This window comes from Haliaeetus leucocephalus, unplaced genomic scaffold (genome assembly GCF_000737465.1).
Source record: "Haliaeetus leucocephalus isolate CR32 unplaced genomic scaffold, Haliaeetus_leucocephalus-4.0 Scaffold992, whole genome shotgun sequence".
Taxonomy (NCBI): domain Eukaryota; kingdom Metazoa; phylum Chordata; class Aves; order Accipitriformes; family Accipitridae; genus Haliaeetus; species Haliaeetus leucocephalus.
The window spans coordinates 3,603,363-3,631,296 of record NW_010973428.1 but is presented as its reverse complement, the minus strand read 5'-3'; the positions used below and the strand labels follow the sequence as shown (position 1 = coordinate 3,631,296).

General features: G+C 35.5%; 1 protein-coding gene across 1 annotated transcript in view; it reads right to left on the bottom strand.

The window, feature by feature from the left end:
- Window positions 1-27,934, bottom strand: part of ADGB (androglobin) — a 121,708-nt gene that overhangs the window by 51,738 nt on the left and 42,036 nt on the right. Inside the window, exons 10-18 of the mRNA XM_010584512.1 lie at window positions 26,985-27,079; window positions 24,324-24,498; window positions 23,464-23,554; window positions 20,572-20,716; window positions 18,445-18,464; window positions 5,336-5,346; window positions 4,686-4,854; window positions 2,707-2,770; window positions 925-1,027 (exon numbers count right to left, since the gene is read on the bottom strand). Coding sequence (XP_010582814.1) covers window positions 925-1,027; window positions 2,707-2,770; window positions 4,686-4,854; window positions 5,336-5,346; window positions 18,445-18,464; window positions 20,572-20,716; window positions 23,464-23,554; window positions 24,324-24,498; window positions 26,985-27,079 — 873 coding nt within the window. The remainder of the gene's footprint in view (window positions 1-924; window positions 1,028-2,706; window positions 2,771-4,685; window positions 4,855-5,335; window positions 5,347-18,444; window positions 18,465-20,571; window positions 20,717-23,463; window positions 23,555-24,323; window positions 24,499-26,984; window positions 27,080-27,934) is intronic.

The window sequence follows — 27,934 nt, the reverse complement described above, 5'->3', positions numbered from 1 at the left end:
AATCTGTAGCTACTTCACAATCATTGAAGTCTTCATTTAGACTTTGATAATTCATAGAAAAGAGCCAGTCATTTAAAATGCATAGGTGGTACAGATCATGGTTTATTTGTACTATTTACTAGAAAATAATGGTTAAAAGAATGTTAGGAGGATGTGTAAATCAGATATCTTCGAAGTCACTTAAGGTGCTCTAAAACTCCATAAAAATCCATTCTGTCCACATGCAAAGGAAGCAAACAGCCATACAAAGCTTATATTTATATTATAGTTTTTTAACAGGATGGTCAGTTTGGGGTTTTTTTTAAGCTTTCTTTTGGTTCTACCTACTCTACTCTAGATGCACTAAAATTATGTGCATACCCAATGTTTAAAAGTCTGATTAATTTAAGCCAACTGTCATAACATGCATTAGGTTTTCTGAATGCCATTCAATGATTTTCATAAAATACAAGTGATTTTTATTTAAATCATCCAAGCTGTTGGATCTTGAAATAAGCCAGCTGTAAATATACTTAAGAGCTTACTGTGCACCAGCATAAAAATCACTTAAAAAATAAACTTTGGTCATATTGCTGATTTTACTGCATTTTGATCAGCTACAGCATAAAGTAGCTTGCAAGAATGGAATTTGTAGAAAAAGAAACCCTAAGAACCACAAGGAAATCCATACCAGCAATATATTGATGAAAAGCTTGCAGCAAATCATAATAAAGAGTAAAGGGAGGGATCCTTTCCAGAAAATATTCATCATCAATACGAAATAACAAGTATTGCTTGAATTTTAGTGTATTTCCTAGAATCAGTTTGACTAATGCTAAACTCTCAAACTGTGCCAAAATACACCACAGACAAACACAACAGCACAGACATATTCAAGAATGGGAAAACACAACACTAAGATGCACTTTTCTGTGTTGGCCTTACCTCCAGTATCATCCCAGCGTACTAATGCAGAAAAGCTAACCAGGATTTCAATGGGCATCAGACTGTCCACAAGTAAATAATAGAAGACTCGGTCATCAGTAGACTGCATAGAAAAATGGACATTTGTTCATCTTTCATTTTCATTGAATGCTGCAAGCCTGCCTGGGCTTATACATAGTATGACTAAAATTTGGGATATTGGGACCCTAGATGTGGTATGGGAAGCAAGTAATTAACTGTGACTACTTCTTCCAAATTTCAGACCTCTCATTTAAACCCAGAGCCTCATGCTACATGTATAAACCATAATTTTCAGTTAAGAGATAAAAGGAAACAGAAAAGTTTCTTGAATGAGAATATATCTACTTTTATACGATATTCTTCATATATACCTCAGTTTAGTAGTTATACTTGCCAAATAACATTCAATGGAAGAGCAAAAATTTTGTTTTGTGCTGCAACTTTCTGATTCTAATTAATTACAGTAAGCTTGAAAGAAATAAGCACTCTTTTAATTTGTAACACAACTGATTCTGCCTCATTATGGTTTCTTCTGCAAAAATATATGGAGGCAGCATTTTTCACTCTCAACTTTAACACTAATTGCTATGCCAATATTAGAAACTATAGAATGATTCTACTGTTCCTAGAAATTCTTCAAAATCTCAATGTGAATGAGCTTCTTTGCTTCAGAGCTGTTTTAACACATATCTTCCTATATTCTCCAGAGTCATATCAATACATTTTTTTGTATTTGATCCTGGAATACCACAACTATTATCTTCATGGCATAATATAAAAGTGTTCTTTTATAAGTCTGATACAGAATTTACCTAATACTGTAAACACTTCATCTGTATTGGTATGAAAAAATAGAATGGTTTTACAGCAAAGGGTTAGTTTTTCAGCACAATAGCACACAGGCTTACATACTGTTGATGCTAATTATGGCTTGTGAAAGTATATCCTGCAGTGATAGGGAAAATTTCTTGTGATGTGATTACAAATACAGAGAGGTGTGAAATTCCAGGTATACTACAATTACGAAGCATAATCCATGTAGTTAACCTTCTCAGTACAGGTTTTCTACAAAGTTCACGCCTGGAGTTTACATTTCTCTACAATTACAGTTCAGTTACAGTATAAAACTAGAGCTGGAACAGGATATTCAAGCATGTTGAATAACCTTCTGATAATGTGAACTAATGGCAGGTTTAAAGAAATACTGTAAATTCAGTGTCACTAAGGGGTATTTCTAATCCCTGCAACAGAATCTTGTAAATTGCTAAAGGACTTAGCACGTAAAGAGAAAATGGAGGGCTATGCTACACAGACTCCTGATCTGGGTTTAGGTGACTGGTGAAGATGAAGGAGAATTGAAGGGCAGATTCTGCAACTGAATCATCATTAAATGGAATTTAGTCTCTAATTTTTTATAAGGTAGATTTAAATCAAGATAAAGACAGGATGGAGATCTGATTCACTGTAATATATATTCTCACTACAAACTTTCAGAATTTACATACTCAATTTTTTTATTATTGTGCAATAGCATTCCATAACATTTTTTTCTTGTCTTAAACACACTGAAATACTTCTGGATATTTGCTAGCAAACATTATCTTTGTATTGACTATAGTAATCTTAATGAATTATAATTTTTTCAGTAATAGCAGTTCTATGTTATCTACCGATATAATTTAGGATATATTTATTATCTAATTATGTAAGACTTTGACAAAGATAAAAAAAAGCACATAAAAACTCAATACAGTCATATACCTTAAAATCCGCCTTCTGATAGTTATAAGCATATGTATGTGGCTTGTGGAAAACATACAGGTTCCTAGGGAGAAAATAAAATAAAATACATGTAGGAAAATAAACTTAGTATAAACAATATATTTCAGGTAAATGTCTATTTCATAGCATAAGATGCTATTTTTACTTTCATAAATCAGACTTCCAGCTATTTCTCAAAAATGGTTCAACGTTTTTAGTTTCATAAAAGGTGAATACAATTAACCTCCAGAGAAAGCAGCTGACATTAATTTCTATCTTAGCTGCACTTCTACAGTTTTCCATTGGAGGTCAGGCCACTAATTTGTCCAATTCGAATCTATAAATGGTAATAAGCTAATATTACTCTAAAACTTCCATGCCTACCTGAAAATTACTGTAATAAAGTTATCTGTAAAGTACCACTGTAAGGAAGAACTATTTTGTATAGCTTATTAATGTGCTTTTTCAATTCTGTGGTGTTTGCACACCTTCAGAAAGCTACTTAGTGCCTGACAACAATTTTTTCTGACCTTGATTTAACCAAGGGCAACATAAATGACTTCAGCTTTAATTGAGGATGGAATCAGATGTGAAGTCCAATGTTTCACATAAAATAAATATTTTGATTACTCAGAAACTACACAGCGATCCTGATCCATTGCTGACATATCAGTTCCTACAATGACTAAAATTTTCCTCATTTCTCAAAGTTGATATGCACTCTGAACATTCATCTTATTTTCACTGCATCCAAGATGTAGGCATGTCAGTCAAGGAAATGCTTTCAACAGAAGTGACTGGTAAAATGAAAATCTTAAGTGCCTAATTTCTTCTAAGTGATAAATTCTTCAAAGGTCAATCAGGATGCTTTGTTAACAGCTACTTTATCAGTTCACTGTGAAAATAAGTAAACTCTCACTTGTTTAGAGACAGGAATACGAAACTGACAAATGCACTATACCTTAATTAATATTACAGTGGTCTACAAAAGGTCAACAGTACTTTAACGGCTGGCTAACAAGTTAAAAAGTTCGTATTTTACATTCTCCCTGTATAACACTGTGAGCAAGACTTTGAAAGGAAAGGAAAGTACTTTGCTTGTGATGCTTTTTTCTGAAGGCCTTATCTTCCTGGACCTGGGGCTCCCTAAAAGTAGTCAGGCACACCTTAACAAGGTCTAAAGTGATCTATGACCTTTTATTCCTAAAGTTCCTGTAGTGCTGCTGGCATGAAAGTTATACATTCCCCCTCAGAGAGGGAGCAGAGTTTAATATCTGCTCAAGAAAACACTAATTTATGAAAATGAAAGCTTCACAAAGAAATCTCAGTTACAAATTCAAATGAAAAAAACCTGGGAGAATTTTCTCAGATAAAATTACTCCCCTCAGCAATGTCAGATTCTCTAAAGGATCTATATTGTAACAGGCTACATAAAACTGAAAGACAGAAACTAAAGATACTATGCTACAATTACACTAGCTTTTTTATGTTTGCAGAAATACAAAAGCCTTGGAATTATATTGAAAAAGGAGCAAAAGAAAGCACCCAGTTGACCAAGCTGAGCTATCCTGATGTCAACAGAAGATTTCAACAACTTTTTTTGCCTTAGAATTGTGTTGTTCAGATGCAGACTGTGTCTGCCTAGTGGCTGATGTGACGGGTGTGTGAGCACACTCCATGACCTACCATCTTCCACCCACATTACAGGCTGACAGATGCTTTATGTAGCTGGTGGTTGTGTTCTCCACCGGACTCTGGAGGACATACACAAGACACAGCGTGGGGCTGCACCTACAGACTTACTGTCAACAGGGACAATAAGTCTGGTCTGAAGAGTAGCCTTGGGACTAGCCTGAATGGCAGGATGGTTATACAAAGATCTGTTGAGAAGATACAGTTTTTATATAGTCACATTTCACATTTTACCATTGTTATACTGTATATTTTATGGAATAAAACCCAAAACCTCTGTTCCTTACTGGAAACAAACACAGAAGTCTTCAAAGTTAATCCAGGTTTCCCTGGAAACAGAAGTCCTTTCTGACTCGATTTCTTCCTTTGATTTATCCCCTGTCTGGCTGTTCGTACCAGTATCAGCTGTTTCTGACATTCGTTTTGCATCAAAACTGATATTCTCATGTAATTCTTCTGCAGAGATAAGAAGACATACAGAGCCAGCACAGTGACAATATGCACATTAAAGTAATATCATTCTTCTATTGAAAAATTATCCTAAAATTACCAGGATATTTTCCATGCATCTCAGAGTTTAAAAATAAAAACTAACCCACTAGCCTAAAAAGATCGAAAGGTGACTGAAACAACTCTGTATAGATATTTGTTGTTTACATCTGCAACTGCTTAAGTATTCTGCCTTAATATGCTATCACATATTGAACTGTGCACTAGAATCTTTAGTTTAAGCATGTTAGGTAAACATACATATGAATTCTGCAAACCTGAAGTCATCTATATAAAGAAAAATACAACACCTTGTCCAAAGCTCCTATTCAGTGAAAAGCTGATGGGGCAGTATCATAAAATTTTCACAACCCACAGAAAATAAAAAATACACAGAATTGTGGAGGACACAAAGACCTATCCCTTGCCTCTGGTATTTAGATAGTACCCCCTGTGACGCTACTCACACAAACAGAAATATATTTGAACTACATCATTACATGAATTTTCTTGTAGGAAAATCAGAACTACTGTCAGATTTATACCAAAATATAAACACAGAAAAATCATATAGACACTTTTTGCAATCATTTAATAACTTTACGTTGTGTTGTAATGTCACTTGCTCTGCCTCTACTCTGAGATTCATACGTATAGTTATTGAAGATGTCTAATCTGGCCCAAAAAGATGTTTTGAGAATAGCTCAGAACAACTGAGAATAGAACAGAACAGCTCAAACACGAACAGCTAGTAATTCAGAATGTTTGCTGAGGAAAAAAATGAGGTAATATCCAAACAGGTAAGGTATAACAAATGAGAAAGCTAATTAGAAAAATACATAATTTATATTTAAATGTGCTTTGTAATATTTCACGATCAGCATAGTGATGCGGTGGATAACTAATGTGTTTATAAGATGTAGGTGGCTTTAAATTAGTTTGCAACTATTTTTCAAGAATTCCTTACACTATGGAAAAACTACCTGCAAGATATAAAATCTAGGCTTTTTCTTAGATTTAAGTTAACATGGGGTTTAGGTCTCCAGTGAAATAACCGTAGTGCTTGGCTTACAAATGTGCCTATCACAGAAAGGATTATGAAGGGGTCAGTAGAGCACAACTATGCCCAATGGCATCTTCCTGTGGCTCAATGTTGCTCCTCTCTGTTGATTCTCAACATGAGTACTAGACTACTATCAGTAGACCTTCTTCAGGACCAATAGGGTCAGTAGATCTCTGCAGCCTTCAACTAGAAGATATGCTCCACCCTATTTAAAAGTCAATACATAAACCTTTCTGTTGATTATGTACACAGAGCGGGGTCAGAGGGAAGATAGCTCTTCCAGTGCAGCTAATGGAAGGCAAAAATGGTGTCAACAAAATGGTTGAAGTTTCCCCGCTCCTCTTTGAACAAGTAATGAAAATCTTGTGAGAATGTAATCAAAAAGCATATTTTATTCTTTTTGATCTCTGCAGTCCAAAGACAATGCTGTTCAGAGCTTCCTGATACAATTGTAAGAAAAAAGTAAATCAAACTGCTGTCATTTACCTTGTATGCAAGAAGTGCCATTTCCAGCTATGAGAAACTGCAAACGCTGGGTGATATAATGAAGATATAATTTATGGAATAAAATGATAAATGCATTTGAAACAAATCTTAAGAGGCGCTCAGTATAAAATAGTATTTTAAAACTGACATATGGAAGATAATTACAGCAAATAATTCTCCATAATTAACATATAATTAATTCCTTGAACAAATGCAAATATTAATCAAATACACAGGGATATAATATGAGCTTATCATAAAGTTAAACACTGCAGAGAGCTTCAGAAAAGGGAATGGCATATCTGAATTCAAGAATTTCATGCTGTTTAGAACTCAGGCAACAAAGATTAATGTTACAATCAAACACAGGAGAAAAAAAAGTAATTTGATGAATAAGGGAAACCATTCCAGTACAGAAGCAGTAACATACATTCATTGTAACAAAAAGTAGAAGACAAATAAAAACAGATCAAGAACTAAGAGTACAGCAGCATACAAACTAGGACAATTAATCCAAAAAGGGAAAAAAGAAAGAGTAGCAAATGAACAGAGATTAGCAGAGTTTATCACAAAAATCCCTATTTATGTGGTAAGAAAATACTGTACTGCGCGAAACCCCCAAAATTATTAGAAAGAGTAACGTTCTTAAGAAAGCGAGAAGACACATTTTATGAAAGTTTAGCATCAAATGCTGTCATTGCTTTTGGTAAGTGCTCATCATTTTTCCAGCACTGGCTTTTTACTGAGATGCTTAATGGAAAACAAGATCCTCATCAAACTGACTACAGTTTTGGGTGCTAACATTCATTCACTATCTGGATGCTTTATATCTGGCTCTTTGTAGTCATGAGCTAGCTCTTTAGGAGAACACAATAATAAGCAAATTAAAATATTTGCTACCCAAGTAAATGAAAGAGCACAAGAAAATACTACCTTGTAAAATTAATGTTCAAAATGGTTCAAAATTGAAGTGAGTCCCCTGCCTCAGTTTTCAGTAAGAAGGGACAGACAGGCTGACTTATTGGCATAGAGGTACAAAACCAGAAATTTCCCATTTACAGCAGAAATTGCAAGAACATAACACACCAAATATGAAGGTTGTAGCTAATTTCCATAACAGAGCACAGAGATAATGGCACAGGAAATCTCCAATCCACAAAATGGTACTTAAAATATCTTTCAAAATGGTACTTAAGATATCTTTAAATGTAGGTTTTCTACCATGAGTTTGAAGATTAGCAAATGTTTTAAAGAAAATATGAAAAGTGATCAACTACAGATTATTTAGTTGAATGCCAGTAAAAATGTCAAATGCTGGCAAATGGATAGATGGATTGAAAGGCAAAATAACTTTATCCAGGTAGAACATGTCAGACTACTTTGGGGGGGAGGGATTAGGAAGGAGATTTTTTGATGAAAAATATCACACAAAGAAACAGAAGTGTCATACATGCTCTGCCTTAAACCGAATTGCATTTTCATGATGAAAAAAGTGCTACATAATGCTGCAAAACTGAAGGCAACCAACCTATCAACTTCAGGTTCACTTTAACAGAATGTCAAATTCTACCTGCTTTTATGGAAAATATGAAGATTGTCCACATGATCAAAGAAATTTTCCACCTTACTGTATACTACTTCAAATATATTCTATATACACTGTACAGTAATGTCATACTTAATTCCAGCATGCTTATTTGAAATTTCACTTTCTGGTTTTGTCATTTTCAGCCTGTATTTTAGTTTCATTATGTCTCTGGACAAATAGTGGAACAGCAAGATTTCTGTGAGATAATGGATAATCATGGGAAAAATGTGATACTACAAACAACTTCCATTAGATCCAGTATCTGTACCAAAAGCGAGTGGAAATCATAAAAAAGCACTTCATCTAGAGAATATAACTGCTTTATTATAACAATAACACAGACAGAGTAAGTGTAAATGTACGAATTTTCATTTTACAATAAAGCACAATTAAGTGTAATTATATGTTTTGGGACAAATTTCTTGTTCTGGTAGATTTGCAGAGCTATGATTTCCTAATCTGAGGACATTCTAGAGAAAGACAGTGATGCACTATACTTTTACAAAAACATTTCTTTGCATTTGGTAAACCTCAATAGCGCAAAATGTAAATGGACTTTAGCAGCCTAAGTAGTTTAATGAGAACATTTTAAACTTTTTTTTTTTAAACAAACATAAAAGGACAGAGATTCCTAAACTAAAATGTTGAAATATTGAAAAGCAGTTATTTATCCAGGAAAGGATTTGTTTGTATGTGTGAGTTTACTTGTAAAATATCCCTTTTCTCAATAGGAATGTGTTTCAGATCTGCTTCAAGTGAACAGAAAGAACTTTCCTGACATTAGACTATCTACATATTTAACTAACGACCTGTAACCAAACTCTGAAGAGATGAAGTTATTGAATTCTCATTGACAGACTTTGCAAATTTGAGCAATTTTTAGCCATGTTAAAAAGTGTATTAAAACCCCCATACTCATAAATAAAACATTTTTTAAAAGATTTCTCTGTTTCTCTCAGTTTTGGTTCATGATTCATGCTCTCAGATATTCTGTGGAGTTGAAAGACTCATAATGAATCGTTTTGAAGTAATACAAAGTAACCCTCATAACCTACAGTGCATGGCACACTGCAAAGCATTAAACCAAGATAGATTACTAAGCCTCCTTTCCCAATGATTTTTTTTCTTTTAAAACCAATTTTTTGAATATGGGTTTAATTCATAATTAATTAAGACATTAAAATGAATCCTGTAATGATTAGTAATATTTTCTATGTAAATTTGGAATAAATGGATTTTGCATAGAGAAATGATAACATATAGGTTGAGATGGCCTGGAGACCGTGAAGAGAACCTGAGTACAAAGGATTTTGTTACAGTAGTAATGTGAATTATTGGTAATATAGGCCAGAGTATGGAAACATGTCCACTTTGTCCTTTTCTTTGGTTGTGCTCTGGGAGCTTTTCTTCAATGGGGATTTCTTGAGTAGACTTTTGAGTAAGCGGAAAAGATGGCAATCTGGCTATTGAGATACAGTAACTTCAGAATCAATTAACAGTGACAGCTACAAAAATACTAAAAGATCCCGACATATTCATGGCAGGCTTAAAGAGTCATCTACTGCAAATTACTATATTTCTATTAGGTTTTGGCACTGAGCTCTGAGAGAATAACTGAAGGATATATTTCCAGCCCATTTAACTTGTAGCATTTTGATACAGTGAGATTCTCTCTGGTTTGGTTCTTTCTTTACTGGGATGATATTAGTAGAAGTAAGAATTCATAAGAAAAGACATTCAAGCACTATAGTACTTGAAATCATGATCAGTTCTTAAAAGTATAACCTCAAAATTATACCCTTTGCCTCTACTGAGCATATGTTTATCAAATTTGTTTAAAAACTGTTTATTAGTACAGATTTTGGAGAAGTACAATTTACATTTGCTTCAAGATATTTAAAAATCATAAATGTATTCTCACTCTTCATTATACTTTTAGTATGACCCAGGTCTGGTTGGGTTCCACCCCCTCACCCCCCTTCTCTTTATAACCTTATCTTGTATTACCCTTTTTGGGGGTTACTAGAGATGGTTGATAGGTTGCACATTTTTCCAGAATGAAGATAAAGTTAAAAACTATGAAAATATCTAAACATCTTGGGTAAAATTACTGGGTTTAATCACTGTAGAAGTTAGGAAGTTGTGCACATGCTCTAACTGAGAGGATATTTATTGTATTTTTCAATTATTGGAAGAGGGAATCATAGATATTTTACAAAGAACAAAATAAAAATTAAAAAAAAGTTTTAAAAAATGGTACTCTATGCCTTTCCCCCCCGTGAGAGTCAACCTTCAGAAATGCTTAAAAAGCAAAGGTGCATTGCACAGGCTTCTACATGGACTGAAGAGTTGAAAACCAAAACCAAGACAAGTGTCACATGTATGAATCACAGTGTAAATAAAGCATGAATCCTATTCACGTTTCACATGTTCTTCTGCTCTGAGAGTCACTTTCAGAACTATGGCAAAAGGAAAGGTGTTTCCTAGCAGTCAGTTTTATGAGAGATTCATTGTACACCAAAAAAATCTGGCCACTTCTGTTAAAAAGAAGGCTCTTACTAAGTTCACCTGACCAAACTCTTAGAATGTTCACTTAAACAAAGAAGTACTCATTTTGAAAAAACGACTCAGTTTGAATACTCTTCAAAACTAATCTCGAACACATTAAAAAAGTAACATTTATTAAAATGGATGCTGTCCTCCTTTCTTGCCTTTTATTTCAGAAAAAAAAAAGCATAATTCACAGTGATTACAAAAAGAGCTTTGTGTACAAAATCCAGTGCAATTTACTGGAGAGTAACTTGCGAGAAGTGTTATTTTTTCAATACATTCTTGTAAATTAGGGATTTTTTAATACCAATCTGAAGATTCTACTCTATGTAATTATACATGCTATTATCAGTTCTTCAAAATCTTTTCCCATAAAACCAACACCCATAAATAAGAAAGACTGCTGATATTTGTATATGAGGATTAACACTGAGGCCAAACAACATGGGAATGGCAGAAGTCTGAATATAGAATTCAAACACACTTACCTTTACTGGGTCTCTCTGCATTCTGCTGCCAAAATAGGGTGGTCTCCTATATAGTGAAAAAAAACACGAAAACCAACAGTGGTGATTATAATCCTGCATTACTTTATTAAAGAACATTCTTAGTTTGGGGGCAGTCCTTCCTGAGATGGAGAAACAAACTAGTAAGTTATCATTGTAGTATATATTTTTTTAAAGAATTGTAGAAATAATAAAATTCACCACAATACCTACATATACATCACCAATAGACAGACTGATGTTTTTCTAAAGAAGTACATGTGATCTGGAGTCTGAGGTAAAAGCTGTTCCATATGCCTACTCCTCTGCTGTTAAAAAAAAAGTTCTTTGATATTACTGTTCTTTGACAATAAAATAAGTTCTATTCTGAGAACTAATTAGTCCTATTCTAGAACCAATTCTTTTCTTTTCTCTTCTGTTTCCATTCTAGGAAAGTATATGGAAGGCTCCTTGTGCAACTGTGCAACTGTACACAACTGTCATTGGCAAGAGCAAGCCTGATTGCTACAGCATCTTTTGTCTATCAGCTGCATAAATAAAAAGTAGCCTGCTCTTTTTTATATGTTTTTGGCACAAAACTTTGTCCTGCTCAATCCCATTTCCAAGCTAAAGCTGCTTAACTAATATGAATGCAATCACAGAATCATAGAATCATTTAGGTTGGAAAAGACCTTCAAGATCATCGAGTCCAACCATTAACCATGCCCACTAAACCATGTCCTGAAGTACCCTGTCCACTCGCTTTTTGAATACCTCCAGGGATGGTGACTCAACCACTTCCCTGGGCAGCCCATTCCAATGTTTGACAACCCTCTCAGTAAAAAAATTTTTCCTAATATCCAACCTAAATCTCCCTTGCCTCAACTTGAGGCCATTTCCTCTTGTCCTATCTCCAGCCACCTGACAGAAGAGACCAACACCCACCTTACTACAACCTCCTTTCAGGTAGTTGTAGAGAGCGATAAGGTCTCCCCTCAGCCTCCTTTTCTCCAGACTAAACAGCCCCAGCTCCCTCAGCCGCTCCTCATAAGACTTGTGCTCCAGGCCCCTCACCAACTTGGTTACCCTTCTCTGGACACGCTCCAGCACCTCAACGTCTTTCCTGTAGTGAGGGGCCCAAAACTGAACACAATGCTTGAGGTGCGGCCTCACCAGTGCCCAGTACAGGGGAACAATCACCTCCCTGCTCCTGCTGGCCACACTATTTCTGATGCAGGCCAGGATGCTGTTGGCCTTCTTGGCCACCTGGGCACACTGCTGGCTCATATTCAGCCGGCTGTCAACCAGCACCCCCAGGTCTTTCTCTGCTGGGCAGCTTTCCAGCCACTCTTCGCCAAGCCTGTAGTGCTGCATGGGGTTACTGTAACCAAAGTGCAGGACCCGGCACTTGGCCTTGTTGAACTTCATACGATTGGCCTCAGCCCATCGATCCAGCCTGTCCAGATCTCTCTGTAGAGCCTTCCTACCCTCAAGCAGATCGACCCTGCCTCCCAACTTGGTGTCATCTGCAAACTTGCTGAGGGTGCCCTCGATCCCCTCGTCCAAATCATCGATAAAGATATTAAACAGAACAGGGCCCAACGACAAGCCCTGGGGAACACCACTTGTGACCCGCCGCCAACTGGATTTAACTCCATTCACCACAACCCTCTGGGCTCAGCCATCCAGCCAGTTTTTCACCCAGTGAAGAGTGCACCCATCCAGGCCATGAGACGCCAGTTTCTTAAGGAGTATGCCACGACAGACAGTGTCAAAGGCCTTGCTGAAGTCGAGGTATTGACTTACATTTAAAGTCGAAATCAAGTCAGCCAGCCTTTCAGAAAAGTCCACTCATTACATTTGAAAAGACAGGGTCCTCTTCTTTGAGAGATTAAAATCTTGGAAGTTGTTAAAAATGCATGCCTTGTCATCCTTCTTTCTGACTGCCCTCTTACCTGTAACATGACATACTGTGTGCAAGACTCACTTTCACTTTTTCGGTTTTTGTGTTGGTTTTTTTTTTATGAGGAAGGAAGAGCGGGAGAGAGATTCCAGTTTCCAGCTTACTTCCTATTTGAATGTGGCACTATTAATGGGTTAACTGGACTAGCTTTGCCTTTGCAAAGATAAATATTAAAGCCTAAAAAGGCTACTGCAAACAAATTTGCAAGCTTCTTTTCATCCCAAGTCTCCCTTTAACAATGCTTGTCATCCTTCCCTCCACCTAAACTCCCCATATATACCCAACTTTACCTGTGTCAAAGGTGCTAATGCTGAAACGGATAGCATTGAGCTGGCCAACATCTGGACACACAGAGTGATTTTCTGTTCTGTGTTTCAGAGGAGTTGTGGGAACTATACTGACCTGGAGCTGCTTTTATGCTCTCTCAATACAATCTAGAAATATTTTTTGAGGGGAAGACTGACAAAATTTAGAGTCTGAGTAAGTTAGACTGGATGGCAGGTCACAACAGCATCTAAAGTTTGCACAAGGTCATTGTGCTAGAACTCCAGGTCTGCCTCAACCCTCCTGTTACAGACTACCCTGAATACACAATATGAAGTGACCTGTGAATGCTTCCTTAAAGAAAAGCCTTATGGCTTTCTACTTTAATTCCTAGCTGCAGTAGAAGTCTTCCTGCAGCATTTTACAGCACCTCCACAGGCCCAGAATAGGCTCAGGAATCTCACCTCTGTCAAAATTTTAGGTTTTTGATCTTCTCTGAACTAACTAAAGGAAAGAGTTGAGAGAATAAACTACAGCTTTAAGATTCTCTGTCCCAAAATAGGAAGTACCTAATTGTTTAATACTTATAATTTAACTGTAGTATTGTTTATTGAGAGAATTTGAAAGTCCCATTTTTGCACAGCATAAATCCTAACTTGTATTCCAAATCCGTTGTGGGTTTTTTAAAGAATGTTCATGAGTCAAAGCTGGGGATAGATGTAAGATAAAGAGCAATTAACAGAAAAATACAGACATTGTTGAAATTGTTAAGGGTTGAACAATTTTGTAGTTGAAATATATTATGTCTTACACGTCCCTTTTTAGATTAATTTCTTGCTCTTCTAGAGCAAGTGAGCTGAAAAGAACACAATAGGATTTTGCAATTGCCCATGTACTTCAGCTCCTGTTCCAGACTTCTGTCCATACAACTGTGCAAAACAAAAGGCAAGCTGTGATCACTTGTCAAGTGACATTGACAGTCATGCCTCAACACTTGGGTTTGAAAAATCTCTAATATGGACTATCCCCTTTAAACTCAGAAGTACTCATGCATAGGGCTGTCATACTTCTGCATGGCAGTCTACAACTTGCAAGATTCCAATATTGCCAAATTTTTTGTAGGAGCCACAGAATTTACCAAACAGGTATCTGTCAACTGTACAATTTATCAAGTTTCTTCTCAGAAATCCTAGGCATCTGCAAAGTATAAAAAGTATCATACTGTACAAGCCTTGGAGACTGTAATGTTTGTACCACGAGTCTAGCACTTTCTGCCAGACTTACTGTTCATGGACAGTACACATGATCCATGCTTCTAGTACGGACATGTGGCAGCTTACTATAAAGCTACTTTGTTGGTATTACCAGCTGGCAGCAGGTAGGCCTGGAGAGATACAGAAAATCCTCAAAAACTGCTGCAATAGAATTTCCAGGAAAGGAGAATGTACCCTGGAAAATCTGGATGCTTAGTAATGTTACTTTAGTTGGTTTGAGCTCTGAAAGCAACCTAACCACAGCTGTGTAGAGACTCCTGTAGGCTCATTTACCTAGTTTTTGAAGTGCAAACATAACATAGTCAAGAGCTGTCTGCTTCTTTAATGGTACAGGATGGGTCCGTCTATCTAAACCTCACTGATTTGTAGACAACTGGGAGCGTCAAGGAAGTTCTCATTCTGTTACGCTGTTGCCTCAGCTACAGTGACTAAGACATTGGCATAGAAAGAGAAACTAAAGGCATTTTTCCTCCTTAATGAACACACATTGTCTTAAAGGTCAGCTCTGCTGCCACAGTATCTGATAAAGAAAGAAATAAAAAAAAAGACTTGGATCCAGCTGTGAAACATGAAAGGATGCACACAGTTAGATACAGGGAGAATTTAGTTACTTGCTGTCCTTCCTGCAATCAATGGAAATCTGAATGCAAAATGTGAGGAAAATTCACTGGTTAACTTAAAAATTTAATTTATCATCTATTATGTTTTATAATCATCAACCCATAATTGTAGAAATAATGGTAATTCATAGATTTATAGCTATCTTGTTACTTTCAAGGATTCATTTGTATTTTTCAGCCTCCTAACATTAGCTATGTCATTATTTTATTCAAATCCACCAAATAATATGTTTTAAAATCTATCTGATATTTTTATAAAACCAGTATCCTTTTCTATTGTAGAAATGATGCATGGCAAAACTTTTCACACCAGTTTTTCTGTAAAAAACCACCAGTCTTCTTCCAAAAATAAGCTCTCTGGATATAATTGCAGGTGAAGGAGTAAAGCTTCAAATACAAAATTTTTAATTCATTTTAAATCTACTTCCAAAATGACAAAGATCCAACCCTGTATTAAATTTCTAGGTTTGATGTTGACCTGAGAGTTATATCATCAAAGGGTTTGCATCTGTAGTCACTTGGACACAATCTTTTTTGCCTATTCCTGAGTTACTGTTTTCACTAAATGGAATATCAGTTCTTGTTTTAGCTGTGATGTGGGAGAATGTCACAGAGGTGCTTTTGAAAAAAGGCAGTGGTACAAAAGAACAAACAGCTGCAAAGTTGTGCACAGACTGACATATAGGAATAGCTTAAAAATCCTGGATTACCAACTCAGCTTCTCTTTTATTCAGTCTCTAATGTTGGAGCTGTCCCAATCTGTATAAGCAAGTAGATATTTGTGGGCCCATCAGAAAGATTCTCTATACCACAAATGTCTAAAATTGTGTCCCTCTTCTTAAGTCCCTCTTCTAATTCATGTGCCTCATATTTCATGTATATTTTTTTCCTGAAAAAATAAGCAGGGAATTTTCATTTTGTGCAGATTTAAGTAATTTTCAAAACTATAATATTTGTAAAGAAAACAGAATTTTTTATTTTCTACCTAGCCCTCCTGTTGACTCAATACCAATTCACTGTGTTTATGAAATATATCATAAAAAGGATTAGAATGAGGAGAAGAAAAAGCTTGTTATGACACAACAGTCCCATAAAGGGAACATGAAAAAAGCACACAACAGAGCATGCAAATAAAATAGACTGGTATCAGTTGTAAAGCAGAAGGTAAGACTGAGCTTGCGTCTATAAAATAATGGCATTGAATTAAGAAAAATGAAGTAAACATGAACATTAAAGAACAAGTGTATTGTGTTTATGTCACTGGAAGAGAGTGGTGATTTTAACCCTTCTGCTCTAGAAAGTAGAATTGGCCAGGGAGCTTGATGCTGAAGAAGTCACAAAGATAAGTCAGGGTGTTCTGCTTAAGATTTCTGAATATAGGAATCAGGTCAGCCTATTAAAATATCTAGTAGCCGTCACAAATTATGATGGTAAACATATTTGAATTAGGTTTTTCATGCTTTCTTACTGTTCAACATTTCCTCAAACAGAACGCAAAGAGCTTTCTTCTCAATGGAGTTGGAGAGAACTTGTATTAAAGAATTCATTACGATGAAGAATATTCGAATAGGCTTTCGAATAGCAGAGCTACAAGGAAACACTATTCTAGGATAATCTTTTTTCTCAAAAGAGTTTACCAAAATTACTGTTCCAGAAAACTGCAAGATGCTGTGCAATTTACAATGATGACCTTTTTGGTTTTTTTTTCCTGACCACAAAAGTGGATAAGGAATAAAAATGAAAGGAAAAATCAAACTCTGAAAACCTTCTAGCTCAGGAAGCCTTTATTCCACAAATAATTTTTTCCAACCAAAGGGAACAAGCCAGAAATCTACTTTCACATGCATTTCAATGCATCTTACACATATAAATTACTTACCTTCCTATTTAAGAAGAATAAAAGCGAGCTGCTTCATTAAAGAACTGGTCCCTATTTTATGGAGTTTTTAAACAAAAAATTCACAAAATGTATTTTCTTAATAACAGTGTGATTCAAAACCAATTTAACTACCAAACCCCGATATTTTTAAAGATTTTTTTCCTAATGCAAATCCACAAAGCTTTCAGAACTGTACAATCAGAGGGAATGGGAAATTCAAGTAAAAAAAAGTTTGGAAAAAATCAATAATAAAGCATTTCTGTTCTTTGGCATGAGTACTTTGGGGACACGAGGGATCATGCCATGTCTTTCAACTTGATATTCTTCAAAGAAGGTACATCCAGCTCCTAACATTTTATCTTTCATTTATCACTAGTCTCTGGGTTTTGTGACAACAGATCTTAGGAACAGTGAATCAGATATTCAGTGATGTAACTTCATACAGTTTACATTGGAGTGAATTGAAATATGCTAATTTAAACTTGTTGAGGATCTGGCACAGCAGCTGACTGAATTTCAGTCAGCTTAAAGCATAAAACTGCTGCATCCCAAAGATTTGCCAAATCTATATCAGAGGTTATTATAGCAGATGTCTTCTGAATAGCAATCGCACAGTTTAAAATGGAGACAAAGTTATTCACACTCAGTATACTGCAATACAAAATTCTACAAATTAGCAGTTACCTAGTGAGTTAGGGATATCAAAGTTTCTCTTTCAGTGTTTCCTTTTTTAATCACTAATTGACTAAAAAAATACATATAGCTGTATATTGTTATTCTAAGTTTTAAAGCTCTGGAAATAAAGCTCTCCCATAATGAATCTCCCAGAGATATCCAGGTAATTTTGTTGATTAAAAGATTTAATATGTGAAATAAAAAAGATTGTTCTGCAAGTTAAAAACAATATTTTCTTCTGCGATCTGTACAAAAGCAGTCCTACTTATATACTGCAGCTTTTAATAGGGATAGCATTTTTCAGCCGAGATTTAAAGTGAGGCAAAAGTAAAGTTCAAGTATAAGTCAATTAGCTGCTCATAACTTCTTACATTTCATGTCTGAATCAGATTGCCCTCAGATTAAGTCACATTCATGTCTTCTTCCAACCATACCAGTTTTATCAATGTCTGTCTCTCGTATTTTCTTACTTGCCCTTGCCTCTCCCTGACTGCATGTCCTACTGTGACAGACCAGCTTTCTACAGTCACATGGCTCTTTCTTACACTCTTGGACTACGGGAGAAAATCAAAGTGATGTTCCGAACTACTTTTATGCTTCCAGCACATAAACGTCTATTAATTTGTAACTAACTAAATCTATATTTGTACAGCTAGAGAGACTGAAGTCATGCAACCAATAATTATTATATATTGTAAGATGCTACCTACAGCTCCGTTTTACCCTGCTGCTTTTGTAATGGTTTTCGTAAGTTACAATTCTTAAAAAGGCTTTTAAAGGTGAAGTACTAATGAAGTACTAATTAAAGTATTGCTTATAAAATGTATACAAAAATACAGAATAGCTAAATAGATGTTCTACTGCAAAGAATTCTCCTTCATTACAGAATTGCCTTATTTTAAAATCATAAATACCCAATAACTATCTCCACACATGTACACTTTCTATACACACAATAGATACAGAACAGTTTAAAACAACCGAGTTTCAAATCTGAAATATAAAAATGGTGTAAGAGTATACTCTGAAGAGGAAATATATAAATAGGCACTCCAAAAATTACATAGAAAATTATTTCCCTTTTACTTCAAAATTTACCAAACTAGATTTTGTTTTCTTTGTTCCTGAAGATACCTCATGAATACTATCCTTAGCAGTGTCTCTTTGGTCTTCAAACACATTTTATAACCCTACAGGCAGTCGCTATACCTCAACCAAATACCACAAATGTTACCCCCAAGTATATTTATCAGTTTGTCCCAGAAAAGGACAGTAGAAATTTTAAAATAATTAGGTCACCTTTACTACAGGATTGTGCAGAGGTGGACTTTGTTGCTGGTTTTCCTTTATGCAGCACTATGGATGAATACATTTTTATAGGTTCTTTTAAATTATTTTCTATATTGTAATCATTGGATGTAACAGATATGGAAGAAGCACACATTCTTTCCTTGGGATATAAAATAAATGTAGAGGGGAGAACTGTAGTAAACATTTACAAGTTGAAAATGCATCTTCCCCAAAATATAATTGGTTTATTGAGTTGGATCCAGACTTTGAGTGTAACTTCATTGAAAGCATCTGTATGTTGCCTAGACTGCTTTTCCCCTCCATTTTCTTAAAGTCAAAAAGAGAAATGCTATCAGAAGCTCTTATGAGCAGTGTTTACTGCAATAAGTACGAAATTGAAGAGATACTGGTGCTGCCACATTGGGTTCTCTTTAGAGTGTTGAGCAAATAAAATAACTTCAGTGGAGCTCTGTTTGTTTGTTTGAATATTTAAGTCTCTATTTCTCTATGTTGTGAATTATTTCCCCATACAAATTATCTTGCATGAAATAGTGTAGTGTCCAGAAACTCTTTGAAAATATACTTTTTCCTCTGTTCAACATACAAGATTTAAATATTCAAAGAAGCATTTTGTTAACAGTTTATCTAAAAGCAGACTTTGGTAGCACATGCACATACCAATTTAAAAACAAAAACTGAAACAAGAAAAAAAAAAAGCAAAACCCCTGAGTAGTTACAACTGGCCAAAGTCATCCTAGTAATATGTTTTACTGAACTTGGGTAAGATTCATCTTACCTATCTTGGAAAATTACAGTGGAGACTTCTACCTAGTAACTAGCATTTCCTTGGCTAGCTTGGGCAACCTGTAGTCAGCGTGCTGCATCTAGTGAAGCTGTGTGGAGGAATGTCACTCTCTCACAGAGTCACTTGGGAAGCCTGAGGGTCTAATACTTGGCTGAGGATTCCCTTAGAAGGCAAAACTTCTGAAATTTAAGAGCAGGCAAACTCAGCATTGAAGCCTTAACTCTTTCTAGATCTAGCTTGATGTCTTTCAATTAAGAACCAAATGAGAATGCCATTTTAAGGCATGTGTTTATAAAGTTGACATTTTTCAAGCAGCTGCGTGCCTAGGTACATCCTTCACTGTAGCTGAAATACACTAATTGTAACATTAATCCATGAAGTAACATTTATTTATAAAGACCCCTGACTATCTTCTTAAGATTCTCCCATCAAATCGATTATAAAGAGAAAACCCAAAATATTTTATAGTGTTAGCAATAGGACTTTTAGAATCTGAGGAATAAATCATAAAAAAAATAAGGTTAAACCAAAAAGTATTAGGAAAGATGTCCCACCCAGTACACATCAATATAACTATAAAGTGGAAAGGGTAGGGAAGCTACTTAAATAGTGGGGAAAAAAAAGCTTACTGAAAAGTCTTTAAAAAACTATATTTAAGGATTGAGTATTTTCTATTTTGTCTTTCACTGTCCTTTGGAATACAAAACTAGGTCAAGTTAAAAAAAATTAGGAAAATTATTACCTGAGAATAATCTTCTGCATTTGAGTGTCTCCCACTTTGATTCATATCCACATTACTGTCACTTACATTTTCGTCATTTTCAGTAACAGAAGCGAGACAGGATACGGAATGAAATCCTTTTCTGATAGTAGACTGTGGAAAGTGGCTAAATAATAAAAGAAAACTCAAACACATTAATCCATACATTTACTTTCAAATGACATTCTTCATAACTAACATTCTTAACAGAATTTTGTCAAAATAATTTGTGCCTCCTTTATTTTGACAGCTTAATAGGGCAGCACAAAATCTATATATGCATATATTCCTTACCACTACTGGCCTGGCACTGCATACATATCTATGCTCAAAAGACCTGAACTGTTGCCCTCCTAACTAACCCTCAAAAAACAAAACCCAAGTCAGCTGAGGAAAACCATATGATAATGACAGAAGTGAATAAATTTCTATGGCCCCCAGACAAGAAAAAATATTTATAAAGTGCATTACTTAAATGGAGGTAGGGCAAAAAAACCCGTTTTGTGTCAAATAGTTTTTGTCTTTTCCCTCAAAATGGGTCTCCATAGATACCAGACAGCTAAAACACACGATAACCAAGGAAACCTGTGCAAGACCTATTCTGGTTGTAGTAAAAGAGAGCTCTGCTGCTGACTTCAGTGGAGGCAGAAGTAAAAACTGATGGACATATAAACAACTCTTTGGTTGTTACCTGAACTAGGAGAACAAGATCAAAACAATGTTGCACATGTGCCAATTAGACATAAATCTGTAATTGTGTTATTGCAGCGATAAAGAACAGAGAAATATGCAAGCATGTGTTATCTAGCCTGCTTCTTAAGGACCGAGATAATGAAATATCAAGATCTTTAGTAGTAACACAGTCACAATCTTGCCTTTGAGTGTTTCAAAATATTTTATAAGAATAAAAGCAAGAGATTAAAAACAGTTTCGGTCCCAATTGTGTATCTAAGTCCCTTATCTTATTTAGGCAGCTATATTACTTTAATGAAATACTAATACTTGCTATATATTTTTGGTTACTACCTGTAAATTAAATCAGAAGAGATTAAATTAGCTGATTGTCATGGAAACTTAGCACATTAAATAAACTGTCCTTGACAAAATGGGGTAAGTTGACCATGAAGCAATCTATTAAATATGAAAAAAACAATATAAACTATGCAAATACTGCAACTTCTAAGTATTATTCTCTCATTCTTTTAATAACCTATTAATAAATATTGCTTAAAGCATTTTTATGTATTTCTACTCCTACTATTTGAAAACAAACAATAAGTAATTTAATGTATTTTTAAGCAATAAAATGCAATTGTATCAGCAAAACAATGATATTCCCAGAATATTCCAAGATCACTTCTTCCATGGACAAATGCTGGTGTTCAAAAAAAAAAACCCAACAAAAAAAACCCCAAACATCTAACTGGATTATTATCAAATGATCCAGTCATTATGATCAAAATGCAGAACCTGCCAAATATGTAATTTATTCAGTTTATTTAGAGATGCACCTAACAAAAGGTGTACACACCTTAAAAAAAATATACACACGTCCAACAATTTACAAATTGTTGTTGGACTCAGTCTCAAGAAAAGATATATCCTGCAAATAACGTAAACCTTTTGGTGCTCACTTGGTATGTGATACATTCCATGCTTCCTCTGTCAGGAGTTCGGTCAGAATAAAAGAGAGGAGATTAATAATTCTAGCAGTTGTCTACTGAATGTTCACATGAAAAGCTGAAGCTTGACAGAAATGTGTTATGCAGTGGGTCATAGGAAAAAAACCCAAGGCCCTGATACACTTAATGGTAATCCTTCTTTTCTTGTCAGTGAGCAAGTATTATGCTGAATATTGAATATTGACTAGAAGTCATGTATACATCAATTTCTGAAAATTCTCCTCTAAGATACCCTGTATAAAGACCCTGGTTTTCAAGGGTTTATAGGACTTACAAACAGTCTTTAACATAAGGTGTTTATACAAAGTTGTGTTTTGAGCATGAGCTTCTTCACCTGCACGCTTGGGCTCCTTGTTGTAACAACTATAATGAACAGAGAACAGCCTGTTTTATTTATAAACAGTAACGTTAATTGTTCCATGCCAAACACGTGATGCCCATGAAAGTACTGACTGGTCAGTCAATGACTTTTCCTTGTTATGCACAAGAATTGAAAAAGACCAGCAGTTTGAGGAAAAATTTGAAAGACATCAAAGAATACTCCTGTTTCTGGTGGAAGTGATCTATTAAATATTCTACATCTTTGGGCCCACTGAGTAGAGAAACTGGCAAAGTAGTTTTGCCTGTCAGAGCTCCCTGCCGTTCAACAAGTAGGGACCCAGCCCTCAGCTGTGTGCCTGTCCACCTCCTCCTGGCAGGTTTTCCCACCAGCGTGTAGATTAGCAGATTGCAGGGAGCAGCATATAAAGTTTAGAGCACCCCAGCTTGCATCTCCAACAGGTGTGTGCCGGTAGAAGAACCTGCACTCCCAAAAGAGGTGTGCTTGTAACCCTCAGTGCCAGGAGGGCGCATGTAATTGCATGTGTATGCCTCTGTGTGCGTGATGAGAAATTCTTGGGCTTAGTTAACAGAAAGGTGCTCAGAAGTTTGTAGGTGTTCACTAACATTTTGTAAGCATCTAGTATAGTGGTTTGTCTGTGGTATTGCTGATATTGATCCTAAACACACAGTTCACTGCCAATTAATTATGTGACATCAATAAATCAATAGAGTGCTCTGATCCTGGTGTGCTTTAAATTACATGAATGGAGCAGTTTTTCCCTGTGACACAAGTAAACATAAGCCACTGCAGTTTCACAGTGAAATGGACTAACAATACAATGCTAATGCTGAAACTACATTGAGTACTTACATGTCTGTGGGTATTGTGATAAGATTCAATTTGTAATTAAAAAATAGGCTAGCAATCTCAACATGTTCTTCAGGTTTCTTTACCACTGGCTCTGGAAAAAAAGCAACTTCTTAAATACATATTCACAAGAAATATTTAATACTATAATTTTCACAAATAATCTTCATAGGGAATTCATCACCCCTAAATAATTCTCCAAGTATCATCGCATACACTGGAATAGAAGAAAACAACCAGGAGTGGTTTTAGGTGACAAATCATGAAAAAAATAAGTGCTTAACACTCTGATCCTCAGCCTGCAAGGTACTAAAACTGTGCTTAACCTATATGTAAGGTTATCCAAGGTAGTTCAGAACAACAGCACATTCTGCCTTTGCTAATTTCCTCTGTTTCTTATCCCAGTATATTTTGCTAGCATGCCTGTAATGCTTTCATATTCAAGCTGTCTCGTATCATGCATTTAACTCTATTATGCAGTATAGACAAACCCTAGAACAAGTTTACCTCTAAAACTATGAGTTGCAGCAGGACTAGTCACATACTCTAAATATTTAAAAGGTGTTCAGAAGCTTTTGTCACTCTGCATCAGAGAGCTTCTGCATTGCATTGATAACACTCCCTCTCCATTTTCTCCAGTAGAGTACAGTGCTTTTTTAGAGATAAATTAAGACACTTCTCAAAGCATTTAAGAAATAATAGAGCTAAGGGGAAGTAATACAAAATTGGCAAAAAAAAGAAAAAGTAATCCCTAGGGAAGTTCCCTTGAAATCAAGATAACAGATGATAAGTGTGGCCCTGAAAATTTTTATAATAATTAAAATGTAATTACAAATTTATTTTGGAGGTTTGAGTAGACAAACCTTGGGGTTCAGATGTCACAACAGTTTCCTTTTTCTGACGGAAAAGCTTCCAGTGAGGAACTGGTGGTGGTTGTGGCGGTGCTACCAGAGGACAGGACCTGGTTCTAGTGATCAGGACAGGATGGCTATACATGTGGGAAAGCCCATATTGCCTCAGCTTCTCTGAAGAATCAGCCTATGAAACATGGAAAAATAATCTGACTGGGGTCAGATCTCCTTTCTCATCACATCTCTCTCACAAAAAAGAACAGCATGCACACAAAAGCATCTGACAGCTTTGATAACAAATGAAACAAAAATAGTTCAACTGACAAGGCTATCCAAGAACATTCTAATTAGAATTTTATATTCAGCAGAAAACATATAATTGAATACTTAGAAGTGTTTACATATATTTTTTCTTTTCATAATAGATTCATCACTTCTTTCAACTTATTTATGCAACCATATTCTTTTAGGTGCTACAGAAAACATACAAGTGAAGCAGAATGGAGATGTAAGAAAACAACAGTAACAACTTTTTTTTTAAATAAACATTTTTAAAAATACTTCTTCTGAGGGAAAAAGTCCTTACTTCATGCTGAATTTATAAAGTGGCAGCATTCTAAGAGCAACTTGTGAAATCTCCATAATGTAATATCCCTCTGAACCAATACATCATTAAAGTTAAGCTTTTTATCTGCTGGCTAATTTAGAAAACACATTAAAGGCACTGTAGTTGACCCATATACCAAAGCCCTCAGCAATAGACTTAAGAGCAATTTTAGATGTGGACATTGAGTGGTGCTCTTCCCATTAAAATAATAATGGTCCAGTACTTAACATTTTTCACTGCTGAAAGTTCTGTTACAAAATTTCAACATACTTTTTATTTTAAAAATACACCTTCTTTTACTTGCTAAGAAAATCACCCATCACTTATTTCTTTAACACGCTCATCAGCAAGTCTCTGATTACTCCTGCTTATTGTCAAATGTTCCTGAGGTTCTGTAATTATAAACTTCGCAGAGAAGAATGTAGTTTTGGTTGTCAGTTATTTGAAGGGAGAGGATCAAATTAAAACCAGTAAGGTACACAAGGAATATATCAGCCTCATTTGATCTCTGAATTTATAACAAGATATTACAGGAGTGCTGACTGGGTACACACATATTCAAGCAACTTAAAAATGCAAGTTAAAGCATCCAAGATTAGAATAAAGATTTTGAAGACGACCAGTCAGGTGCCATAAAGCAGAACTTGTCAGCTGCTGAGTAGGAGACACACTTGAATGACTCAATTATTGATTTTTTTTCATTTTATTTGAGTGAACTTAAGACAATTAAATTCAAACCACATCAACCCAAGGACATACACACTAGAAAGCAAAGCTAAAAGGGATACTGCAAAAATTCTGGAGGGAAATTCTGGCACAACTGCAGTCAATAACAAAATTTCCTCCAAATTTAGGGAGCAACTCCTATCCCAATGAATCCACTCTTCCAAACTTGAATTATTTCTATCAGTGTAGTACATCTCAGCCCTCAAAGAAAGCTTGAAAATGGGCTTTTTTAACCCACAAGAAACCCACTACACTTCTATACTTAATTTCTGTCAACTTCCATTTTTCTATCAGTCTTTACTAAAATATTGGTTTAGACATACAGATTCATCTGCCTCATCCTATTTCGTCTGCCATGCCTCTTTTTCAGTAATCTCTATACCCTAACAGACTGAAGGCAAGTTTGAGACTCAAGGCGTTAGGTGGCAGGAAAGATATAACCCTATGTCACCATTTCCAGTTTGCTTTTTGATGACTAGTATTACTTATTACTAGCAAAGCGACAGTATTGTCTGAGACCTTAAATTAAAATAAAGTCACAGAGAACAAGCTAGTCTTCAAAACAGCATAAAATACACAGCACAATTTTAAAAAAGAAAATAGTGCAAGAATTAAGAGCAGTAAAGCATAACACCTGCAAACCATTTCTGGAAATGTCTTTATTCTGTGAAGCCTATCAGTTTCCTGAGAAGGCAGCTTAAATTTTAATGTTCTAATCATGATAAATATGATTTAAATGTACAAAAAATTAAATCTAATTAATAATCAACTCAAGAAAGCCTGCTCTGGCATTATAAATAGCTTTCTGTAGAGTGTGAGTGATTAAGCGGAAATTTAAGCATTGTTTTTACCCCAGCTGCATGAAGTGCTTCACTCTCTCCAGCTGCTTTCATCAGTTACAACACTAATGATAGAAATGGATATAAACATGCTATTTCTTATAGAACAACATATCAGAAAATGTATATCAGAGAATTCATTAATTGTAGTCTGAAAAAACAGTAAAATTCATGTTTTTCAAGTAGCCCATCAACAATTAGTCTTTCCATTCAGAAGTATCTCATCATGATGCATTTTCTAGTCCACATCTAGTCTCTCCCAGGAGACTTCAGCTCCTGGGATCCAGAGGAAAGTGGAGTAAAACTGAAAAAATGAGCAGGCTGTGACAGGAAAATGCATGTTCAGAATACAGAAGTACCAAAATATAAATTTCACTGATAGTCATTACCTGGTGACTGTTTCACTATTCTAATGTTTGTTACAAGATAGTTGCTACAAAATGAAACTCCCTGATAATAAAATATGTAATGCTTTCCTGTCCTGAGAGCACAGAATCTTACCATCTGCCCTAATGAAAAAATATCCTCTTCAAACAAGTGTAGTGGTATACAGCCAGCATATACGGCCATTTCTGGCTGGGTTGGCACAGAAGATTCTACAGAGAAAACATCAACATGCTTTAGAACAGGGTAAACAGTAAATAAATGTTGTTATACCTCACCCTAAATTATTCTGCTTTCTCTGCCTTATTTTTATTATTCTTTACTTTCTTTGACTCTGTTACTTCATTCAAAACAAGAGTTCCTTGTAAAGTACTGAGAAGAGAAGCCATGAACGGAAAAAACACATTGTTTTAATCCTTACCTATTTAGACCATCAACAACTTTTGCATATTTTACACAAATGAATAACAGAAACTACAACTTAGAAATGCAACAGATCAGAGGTAGCTCTCACCATTGTTTTGTTTTTCTTCAAATTTTAAAAATACTAGATACTAGCATAAAGAACACAATATGCATCATCTGGGTAGATGAAGTAAAAACATACTGATAGGTCAGTACTAGCTAAAGGCTTCTCACCAGTGAAAGCCAAATTTGATCTTGCCAGAAAAAGGATCAAAAGCCAGAGCTCTGGCCACTCCTGCGAATGGATATGAAAATTGAAATAAGTAGTTTGAGAAACAGAGTGCTTGTAAACCAGGGTTACTGCTCTTACTTCTGTCCAGAAGATGGAAAAATGGGGGTAATGTTGGCTGCTTCAGAAAGTGTGAGGGAGTGACCCCATAGCTGTTATCCCACATGCCTTACGGAAGTTTGTTTTCCTGCAATTCTGCCATAGGCAAGGCACAAAAGCAGGGGCACTTTCATTTTGTTACCCCTAGAAATTTGTTGCACTAGGCAACCACACAATCATCTCATACCTGTATCTGTGAAAGAAGCCATTGTTAATTCCTGAATGATGAAGAGAAACCAAGGCTGTCTGGCTGACAGCCAGTTTTTCACTCAGG